General features: G+C 38.7%; 1 protein-coding gene across 1 annotated transcript in view; it reads right to left on the bottom strand.

Annotated features, from left to right (window-relative positions):
• Nucleotides 1-1,513: 1,513 nt before the first annotated feature.
• Nucleotides 1,514-11,394, bottom strand: part of LOC139727613 (peripheral plasma membrane protein CASK-like) — a 48,891-nt gene continuing 39,010 nt past the window's right edge. The window contains exons 6-12 of the mRNA XM_071638593.1: nt 9,896-10,095; nt 8,364-8,479; nt 6,713-6,793; nt 5,843-5,923; nt 4,893-5,095; nt 3,746-3,832; nt 1,514-2,998 (exon numbers count right to left, since the gene is read on the bottom strand). Of these exons, the coding sequence (XP_071494694.1) occupies nt 2,822-2,998; nt 3,746-3,832; nt 4,893-5,095; nt 5,843-5,923; nt 6,713-6,793; nt 8,364-8,479; nt 9,896-10,095 (945 nt within the window). The 3' untranslated portion in view covers nt 1,514-2,821. The remainder of the gene's footprint in view (nt 2,999-3,745; nt 3,833-4,892; nt 5,096-5,842; nt 5,924-6,712; nt 6,794-8,363; nt 8,480-9,895; nt 10,096-11,394) is intronic.

Genomic DNA, 11,394 nt, shown 5'->3' with positions numbered 1-11,394 from the left:
ATTAGTTCTATGACTTCCGTGATGTCTAGGTATAAATGCAACATGCTTTGTGCAACTCAGCGCAGTATATATCAACTTTAATAATTATGATATTCTACTTGCATGTTATGTGCTTACGACAGCGTCTTACTTAGATATAATAGACAGTGATAGTGATTTTCTTCTTTTTTTTTTTGGGGGGGGGGGAAGAGGGTGGAGGGAGATAACCATAAGCATTATTTAATGAGATGAGGAAATGAAAATGCCTGAAAATAGAAGCAAGAAAATGATTTTATAGCATCTCATAAAGTCTTCTCATTGACACTGGTTACAATCAATAATTGTCAAACATATCATACTTCATTTCATCAGAATATGTACAATCTTTCATTTTTTTTCTCCATACAAAGTCATCATGAAAACATTATTACGCAGATGAACATGAACAGCAAAACATGACCGATGCCGCATCATCGGTTTCGTCGCGACGATGAAATCACAATGGAAACACGTATTCATAATGCTGAGAAAGAAACGACGCACAAAAAAAAAAAAAAATCATTACAGCTATACAAATTCTCAGTCGTCAATGAAATGTAAGAAAGAACTTATCAGATCACATTCATGAAGTTATAATGTGAATTCAATGTCCAATAATTATGCCACTATGAGCAATTCAATGCTGTAAATACATCCTCACTGCTACACTGGATTCTGAAAAAAAAGAACAAACAACAAACAAACAAAAAACTCTACATGAGGCTAGTGTTAGAGTTTGCATGAACACACATTCCTTCCTGCGACATAATCATAAATTATACTGATTTGTCATTAATCAATGGCAGCCACTGTGCTCCATAGAGTCTTACAACAAAATACATATAGCAATAGTTTGAAAAATATCACTCCTCGCAATTTCACTTCTTCATTGATACTACGCACACGACAATACATTTTTTCCATCTAAAGAAAATCTCTTCCTTCTTTTGGCAAACTTTTGGTCGGGCACAAAAATTGTGATAAGAAAAATAATTCTCAAAGCCAGTTGGACGTTGAAAACCGGCAAAGTTTAATCAACACACTGAGATCACGAGAGGGATTTTCAATTCGTCAAATCTAACGAGGGACTCCGTTTCCATTTCCCTCCCTCACGTGCCAGTAAATATCCCATTCTTTGCACACGCATTCCCGGGGTTGAGAGATGCCTAGTTGTCATGACGATGATAACATATATTCCGTGGATGGTTACCGATGAGAAATCTCTAACTGTGAAAAACATGCAAGTTCAAGAGCTTGATTGAAAAGTTGGCATCTGTAAGGTTACTGCAGCTCCCTCACTTGATGAATTCGACATTTACAAAATACGAACTCACAAATTTGTGCTGGTATATGGACAGTGTAGTAAACAATCGGTATTCAGCGTAAGTGACAGTTAGACGGACAAGGAACTGAGCAAGGTAAAGCTACCCTTGGGTGAAAGAGCGTACCTTTCCCTGGTCAGGTTACCTTCCGGGAGGGATTTCAATGTGTACCTGCGCTTGTACGCGGACATGGGAAACCTGAAGATTAGTTGGAATATTGTGTGCATTGATGATCGACACAAGGGCCGGTTGCTGTTGTGACAATTTTGCAAGAAATGTGATGAGGGTAGCTAGACACACATGTGTTTCGCGTCCAGTGGATGCCTGCTTACAGATCCTCTGCTTTTCACTGTAACGGACTTAATTCTGATCTTTAACGTCTTGCAAAAAGGGGTTACAAAATAAAGGCCATGATCACCACCGTAATCTCAAAAGCTACCTCGTGGTCGTGAAATATACAACATCAGTTGAATTTAATACAACAGCACTGTTGGCACCTGATCAATCTCAATATTGGGCTCATCTATTCAACAAATGGGAAATCAACACGTGACATGACTTCGCAAGTCTGAAACCAAAAGACTTGCTCGGGAAAAAGTGGAGCCCCATGATCTCTAGATATATATATAATCAATATGTAAAGAAAATATGAAGAGTTCCAATATAATATGCTCTATACAGAATGACTTGGCTTTTTTTTTTCCACTCTCTCTCTCTAATCGTGGCATCCTATCGCCAGCATCGTGAGGATCAAGTCACATGCAAACAATTTTTGCCAGAAAGTCAATGAAGTGTCTTCGTATCCTGCTACTCCTGGTGTGGGATTTCGGTTCCTTCAACCACGTTTCCACACTGCATAGATGTGAAAGTTCCCCAACCTGTGTCGTCTTCCAAATGATAAACAGCAATATACGCAGAAGGGCAGCAGGTACACATGTATGCTGGACGCAAAATTCTTTTCCTCTTTTTTTTTTTCTTTCAAATTCTCATTTTCTATTCTAATAGATTGCTTGATAAACATTTTCAGGCTATTCAAAGTGCTCTGCGGCATATACAGAGGTGATTATTCTCAGATCGTATCGTCGACAACAAAATTTTCAATGAATCACTTCTTGAGTATGATGGATTTTTTGCAACTTCTGACTTGAAAGTTTTTCAAAATGAAAAGACGAAGCATGTTCATAAACATGTACAAGAAGGCCATCGTTGAGCTGAATCAGGAGTAGAAAGGTTAACATTGCTTCGTCGATTGCTTCACCGAATGGTCACTTTGGCGACAAGACGGGGACGACGGTACGGGTCAAGGAGTCTGTGCAGTGGAATCCAGAGGTTTGAAGAAGTGTTAACAAAACCAGTACGATGCCGGTCAGTTCGAGCCTGGTGGGCGGAGGGGGTGACCCTCGGCTTGGCACTGGGGAGTGTGGGATGAAGCGAGATGAGAGAAGGAAATGGATGGAGGAACACGGGCGGGGCAGGGGGGCCTAGTAGACCCAGCTGACCGGCACCCACTGCGGGGTGGTGCAGATCTCCTCCATGGCGTTCTCCAGCGTGCGTATTGTGTCGTCGATGTCGTTGTTGACGATGGTGAGGTCGAAGAAGTGGCCGTAGGCCTGTCGCAGCAGCTCCGACTCCTTGGCCAGCCGCTCTAGGCTGCTATCCTGTGGATTGAAATGGGGCGTGGCAAAAAGGGATGGAGGGAAAGGGGGTGGAGGAGGAAGAGAAAGAGAGAGTGAGTGAGTGAAAAAGAGAGAGGGGGAGGGGGGAGGAACAGGGAGAGAGAACCATGTGTCAAAAAAATGTGTTTCTGTGGTGCTGTCGAAAACTTTATTTGAAGAGAATGACATTCCCAAGAGATCATAACCCAACAGTCTTCTTCTTCCTGTATGGGGCAAATTAATTCACCCAGAGGTACTACTAAAAATTTGCTGCCTATACTGCGGGAATTAAAATGCCAGCACCAGTATTTCCTTTAATCCTATGAAAAATCATATTTCAACATATTTTCACTTTTCTCAAATGATAAAAGAGCATTTGACTTGCTTCTCTCTGAAGGAAAGGGGAATGATTTTACCCTTCACATATGTAGGTAACAAGTTGAGCAAATATGTACTTTTTTTAAAGAAAATTCAAATTTTGTGGACTTCTCTCAATATTTTCTCTATATCGTTCTACACGTGTGACATCATAAATTGCAGTAGTCTTTTCATCCAGCAGTGACTGCACAAAAACTTCAGAAATTCATAACTTTTGAATGGGGCGTCCGATTTTCCTCAAACTTTCACTGATGCCTTCTACTGATATTGCTGCATTCACTCAGCCCATATGTATAATGCGGTGAACTTGCCCTTGATGCAGTAGTTTGAGGTTGCAAAGGAGGCTAATGGAGTGGGGAGTGGGGTACTTACATGTACGTCATTCATTCCTGTTAGAGTTGGAGCAGCGATGAAGACAACGAATGGGGCAAACTCTGCACACCTCAACACTTTCAGGGCCTGTTGCAACATCCAACAAATATCACACACAAAAACATAGAAATAAAGGCAGAAAGATAGAAAGATAGATAAAAAGAAATAAATAAAGAAAGAAAGAAAGAGATGGAGAGAGAGAGGAAGAAAAATTCAGTGCTCTGTAATGAGTATGCACATCTACAAAGGTTGGTTGTTACAATGAAAAAACAAAATCCTTACTCATTTCTGAGAATATTAAAGTTTTCAGGTCGAGACCCATCCACAATTCTAAGAAATGACTGAACACACTTCAACATAAGCCTCACCAATGCAGTTTACTTCTTCATCCTTATTTGCCTGGTTGTTATCATGCAGTGAAAGTATTAAAGGATAAAACCAAAGACACAGATCATGGAATGAGTGTGACTCCATACGCCATGCTTCAGTCTATCTATCTATCTATCTATCTATCTACAATTGTATCTATCTATCTACCTCTCTATCTACACTGTATCTATCTATCTACACTGTATCTGTCTTTCTATCTATCTATCTATCTATCTATCTATCTATCTATCTATCTATCTATCTATCTATCTATCTATCTGTCTGTCCGTCTGTCTATCTGTTTCATATCACATAGAGCTTTTATTCACCTGTTTGATATCTTTGTATTTTTCTGCTCATGTGCTCTCCTTACTTCATACAAGCTGTGGGGAACAAAGGATTTAAGTACTTCTGGCCAGCAAAACAAAGCTTTGATATAGCCTTATGGAATGGATAGCCAGGCTGTATGCTGATGAGCAAGCCTGATGGAAATTGTTCCCAGTCTTCTCATGTCACCCCTGCAAACAGTCTGTGAGAAGAGTCTAAAGAGTACAAAGGTACAGTGCCTCGCTACATGTAATGTATGCGATAGCATCTCAGGGGGGATTTCTAACTGCTGTCGAAGTGACTAACACCCCGCTGTCTAATTTCCCCAGAGAACTTCCCCAAATATTCCAGCACCTGAGTCATGATCCCTACCTTCAAGTATTTCAATGTGTGTTATAAACTGTCATGATCCAGCAAAAACATACAGGACAAAAATCCCTTAGTCCCATACCTGTGGTTCCACGTCGAGGATGGCGATAAGACTCCTGTTGTGAATCTCCCTAATGGTGTCCAGCTTGGTGCCGTACATGGCGTCTTCGTGGGTGCCGTATTCCAGATACTTGTTGTTGGCGATGTCGTTCATCATCTCCTCGTGCGAGACGAAGAAGTAGTTCTTGCCGTTCTCCTCGTCCGATTTACATCGCCTCGTTGTGTCTGGAGATTATTATTAATGGGACCATATGAATTAATTCAAACAAATAGACATATACAATGCACTCCTGTTACAACAAACACGGTTGCAGTGAAATTTCGTTTGCAATGAAATAGAAGTTCTGGTCCCAAAATAATCATCTATATACCTATACATATTTCATGCTTGTATGGGGGGGGGGGGGGGAATCCCAGGATTTCATATCAAACAGCTAGTTTGCACCATCTGTGCAAAAAGGTCTTGAGAGATGCTTTCTGTTAAGCTTCCAAATATGACCATCTTTGGTTAATATGCTGTATTCTTGCACATTTGCAAGTACATGACATTTGCATCAAAACATGAATGATGCCACTGAAATTATCTTTCACATATCAATGAGCATGAAAAAGATGAAAAATAGCTATTCTTGGAGTATAACAGTGTTCTTCTTTCATTTCTTATTTTCTTCAACAGCTGAACATTCACAAAATGTCTCTTAAAATATATCAGATACAATGTATGAAACTTAAAATGACACTACCAACAATTATGCTGACAATGTGTTTAATTTTTTGTTGTTGTGCAAATGCACTCCACAATGCCACTACCCCTCAGACTCTTTCTTTTCATGGGTACACAGCTACGCATAATTTCTCTATTTTTCATTCTTTGAATTATACCAAATGAAAAGAGTTAACAACTAAGATGAGACAAACCCTTGATCTCCTGAAAATAAGGAAACAATACTACGAATGTAAACGGTCACTCACGTGGGATTGGATATGCATATTTATTGGGGTGACTCGTGATTAGCGTGTTCTTTATATGCCTCCGACCCACGCCATGAGCACCTGAGTGGTAGAAAGAAAGAAAAATGAGAATATGACAAAACTTAATGACAGAGTGTTACAGAGATTACATTGGACTAAAACAAGACCAAATCACCCAAGTAGGCAGAAACTCTGCCGAACTCCCGGACGTGCCCCCAATCTGTTACGGAGGTTACATCAGGTCATGCCAATATGTGTCTGTCGTTGTTGTTTGTTGTTGTCATCATTGTTGTTGTAACAGAATGTGTATAATACTTTGTAGTTGTGGAGGGAAAAGGAAATAACCAATGGAGCAGAAGGAAGTGAAATTGAAATAGTTATCTCTATCTTCCTGTCAGGCCTGCTGAGTGATGATTGCATCTTGACAAATTTCGCATCAGGAAAGATGAGTGTATTCAAAACAAACTATTCATTTTACTCTCAACATTCACTTCTCCTTTCCAAAATCAGAAAAAGATACATGCAAGTGTCTTCATCCCACTGTATTAGACCTCTGCTAAAAAATTCTGCAATGGGATATTTTGCTTAAAATAAATGCATATATCATCTCACAAAATGAGTCCAATGTGATTAATCTATATATCAACTCGCAGACAGTTCAAATAACAAGGAAAGCTTATATCTGTCATATAAAGAACATCCAGTGATTTTGTTTTCCAAAAGGAAAAACAGACAATGAACACACACACACACACACACACACACACACAAACACAAACACATACACATACACTCACACACAGAGCATCGTGTTAAAGGTTGATAAAACATACTATGATGAATGACTGGACCCGATGGCCCCAAACTTACCTAAAAGAACCAACGTTTTCCTCATGAATGCAGGCAGTCTGACCACCTCTTCGTATGTGACAAGATCCAGCTGGTCAAACACTGTTAGAAGATGGAAAAGTATTTGGATGACCTTTAGAACACTTATTGTCACTCATGGTAATAAACAACTGTACTTTCTGGCAACTGATGATATTTCAAACAGAAAGCATCACTTAAAAAAAAAGGTCATTCACTCTTTATGTGCCCACATACTTAGCTGTAACTTGCCATGATGTTTCATCAGTATTAAAGCCATTGTTTACAAAAAAATGTTTGAGTTGCATTTGATGCATATGTGTAGGTCAGTTGTATCACAAAACATCCTGCCATATAAAAATTTTGAAATAAAGACCGCAAATATAAGGAGACATCCCATTACTGTCGATGATTTATTCTAAAAATGATTTTGATAAAACTATTTTAAAAATTTTGCATATCTAACACTACTTAACATTGATTATACTGATTAACAGGTTTACATTTTTTTTCCTAGCCCTAACTCACATTTCAGAACTATTTTGAAGCACTACAGCTTTTTTTTCCATCTGCAAATGATAAATAGTGACTATAAGATGATTTTTCCAAACTTGACCTCATTTAAAAGTTAGCCAACCCACTTGGTTGTAACAACGTGTGTTAGTCCAACAGGAAGGCCATGGTGATACGACAGGGATTAGGGGGATGCGGGGTAGTAAATCCCTATTCATCGGCAATTAGTTTAGAGACATCCTGCCTAGATATAGGCAAAGAAAACACTCCAGCAGATGTGCCAATCAGCGAACAAGGCACTGTGACGTTATTACACAGCATCAAACCTCATCTTTCTCTTTAACTCTATGGCCCGAATTCACGAAGGTGGTACAAATGAAACCATGGTTTAAACCATGGACAAAAACCATGGAGCGCCAAGTGTCGCATGGAATATTTCGTTACTAAATCAGTCATTTCGTCGATGAAATGATTATTTTGTAACGAAATGACAACATTTTGCAACTAAATGAACATTTCGTCCACGAAATGATAATTTCGTTAACATAACGGTCATTTTGTCGACGAAATGACAAATTTCGTAATGAAATATTCCGTGTGACACTTGCCACTCCATGGTTTTTGTCCATGGTTTAAACCATGATTTCATTTGTACCACCTTCGTATAATTCGGGCCTATAGGTGCAACAGTGTAAACCTTCTGTGTGCCACATAATTCTGAAATTGCAATGTACAAGCTCCTTTAGAAGATGTTCTGCTTTTAGGAGCCAAGTAACTTTTTACAGAACTTTTTAATGCCAGAAATGCAACTATGCAAACTTGGAGAGATATTTCCAGACGTTGTTGGGATGAAAATTTTATGACAAAGCTATGAATATTTGTTTTGCAAATGACCAATAACTACTTTATTGTCCCAGTTTGGGGAGGCATGACTTTTGCTAACACAACCACAACATTAAAGTGTTCATTGTACTGCGGCATTTGTTGATTTATTGATCGATTTGGGCTGGTTTGGGTGTTTGAGCAAAATATGCGAAGTTGGCAACGCCGTCGACTGAGTTGAGTGTGCGAACGTGGCACATAAAGAGTTAATATGCTTGGCAACACGTGTCATTGCTATTGTATCTATTGGTTTGCTCACCTGCGTTATGCTTTGCCAGATACTTGTCTCTGTATTGCTTCTTTCTCCTACCGAACCAAGTACACGAGGCCTGCTGCTCTTTCTTGGCTCGCTCGATGGCTAGACAGGCAACTCTCCTACAGAGTGAATACAAGATAGAGAGAGCTGTAAGTTAGACAGCATGATGAATTAGAGGAAAATATACTCTAATTTTCCAACTGGAGCAATGACACAAATGAGAGTAAAATAAAATTAGTCATGATAGTGTATGTGGAAAAGTAGTCATATATGGTAAATTAGAAGAATTTGAAAACCAAATTTGTACATCACGGAGATGATCTAAAAATCATTTGCAATAACACTTCAAAAAGCACAGTTGCCACAACATTTAAAGCAAAATCTCTCGACTCTCCTTTCTCCTGAAAGGGAAAGCTAACGCTTTATGCCATTTTTCAATGAATGAATCTGTTTAGTTCTCTTGAGTTTATTTGTGTTTCATGGACAAAAACTTAGCTGTGCTTTCTACCTAACATAAGAACAGGAGAGAGTATACTTGTGAAACCAATACAACAAAACTCTTGCTATTTCTTGCCCTCCTTAAAAGATCTCATGCAATAAGACACTGCAAAGAAATAGCATGTGTAGAAAGAAAGTCAGCTTGTAAAAGAGTAAATAGCAGACGCATACTGGAAATAACTCATGAGCAAAGACCTGGCTTTCAGCAAGACATTTAGTTAATTTCATGGTTATTGGCATAATCACAAAAATGGAAATCAGCAAAATCACTTGTTATGCTCAAGTTGGCCTTGTTTCTCTTACAAAATTCTTATCAATAAAATTATGGAAAGAACAAAAACAGCAGAGCAGCAATTTTTGATTGTGGAACTCCTTGACCCAAAGGGCCATCAGCTTATTTTCAGTCAACATCTCTCAGGAGAAAATAAGAGATGTTGACTTTGATGGCTAGTCATTTATCCAAGCACTAGAGTGTTTAATTTTGTACACAGACCAATAAAGGTATTGTTTACCATTAGAAGCAGTGATTAAAAAAATGTAAAAGATATCACATTTGATGCATATGTGTTGGTCAGTTGTATTACATAACAGCCAACCATATAGAAATTTTGCAATAAACCCTAAAATAAGGAGATATCACTAATTTTCTCAATAAACCGTAACCGTAGACTGTGTTTATTCTACAGACAATTTCATAATAACCATTGTTCACATTTTGTATATTTAACAATACTTAACATTGATTATACTGATTAGAATTTTTACATCGGCTGTTTCTATCCCCAACTCACATTTTAAAACTACTTTAGAGTACTACAGCTGGGTTTTTGTTTGTTTCATCTGCAAATGGTAAATAATTCCCTTAATATCATGTATCTTTCTTTTTTCTTCAAAACAACGAGGCTAGTTGCATTGATGAAAGCCTTTCATCAGTTGTGTGAGCATACTCCAAGGACGTTCTGCACAGTATTGGATACAGAAAGAAGAATGTGTGAAGAGGACAAGGTGGCATGTTGTGGGGATGTATTCAAACTGACCATTCCTGGAGCTCTGGTGAGGGGATGAGGCCAGCGGTGCCGTTGAGGGGTTCGCCCTCCTTGCGGGCCTGCCACCAATTGTGGTCGTCTTTGCTGATGATCTGCAGAGTATCGCCACAGTGGAAGCTCAGCCCAGCCTGCTGGCAGGGGATGAGATCGTCCTGACCCGGGTCGTAGTCAAACTGGGCCCTGACATAGATCTGGGTGATATAGGAGAGAGAAACACAGAAAGGATGAAACATTACATACATATATTTTTATTTTTGTTTTTCTTTGGGACATTGTATGTGCATGGTCACAGTCAAACAGTGACCATGGTGACAAAAACTGACCATGTATTTTCAAGAAGGAGAAGAAAATGTTGAAATTCAGGCATAATTTGGTCTGGCACCCCCAAACCCACCATGAACAAACTTCACACTTGAAAATTGATATTTTCTACAACATAAAAAAAAATGATATCTTAACTTTACCTTCACTTCTTCACTTAACGTTACTTCCAAAGTGAAAAGTTACACAGACACCTGAACACCGCCACAACAGAGTCAAAGTATTACTGTAAAAGTGGATATTTTCGCGTGACTAATTTTTCACGCACGGCTGGGTAAGAAGAGTTTCGCGTGTCGTTAATTCCACAGAATCAAGACACCAACTACTGGAACATATGGCAAACAAAAATATTTGCATGCTTTTATTTTCGCACTAGTTTCTGATTGCGCGAAATGCACGCAAAATTCAACACCGCGAAAATTTCAATTTTTACAGTTATGTACTAAAAATCAGACATACATTTTAACTAGATATATCGCTACGGCTACTGATATGCCTCCGCCATAATGCATGGTTCTCCTAATAGGTCTATAGTACAATGTCTTGACAATGTGTGATGACAGTTTCACACAATTGGCAAATTATTAGAATGACAGGTTTGACACAAATGTGCTGAATGTTCACTTTCCTAGAACTAGGTTCAATTGGATGAATGATTAAAATGTCAGAGTGCAGGTATTTGGGGAACTGATGATTTTTACTTGACTTTTGACCCTTTTATAAGTTTATGCATTGAGTAATTTTCAAGGTATTGAGAAAAAGTATAATTTCAGTTTCAAATGGTAAAATAGCATTATCTAAACCTGGCCTTTGACTTTTGACCTCACAGTTCCAAAGAGAATCACTGTTGGGTTGAACATGCATAAATATGTAAGTTTCATGATGATACCTTGAGTTACTTCCGAGATATGGAGGAAAAAGTGCAATTTAGCACTTTCACTTGACCTTTTACCTTTTGACCTTTGACCTTTTGGCAAGAAACTTCCCCAAAAATACATACTGGGTAATACATGCCATACATCAAGTTTTAAAAAAACAACCTTCAGGCATATTGCATTTTAAGGAAAGTAGTGATATTTTGAGTTGACCTTGACCTTTGACCCCCTGACCTTTGACCCATGACCCCCAACTTCCCTAGATAATCACTGCCCATCGGTACAAGCATATAT

This window comes from Diadema antillarum, unplaced genomic scaffold (assembly GCF_040938485.1).
Source record: "Diadema antillarum isolate AM-2024a unplaced genomic scaffold, OU_Dant_1.0 seq00000136_RagTag, whole genome shotgun sequence".
Taxonomy (NCBI): domain Eukaryota; kingdom Metazoa; phylum Echinodermata; class Echinoidea; order Diadematoida; family Diadematidae; genus Diadema; species Diadema antillarum.
The sequence above is the reverse complement of the archived record's forward strand: the minus strand, read 5'-3'. Positions and strand labels throughout refer to the sequence as shown.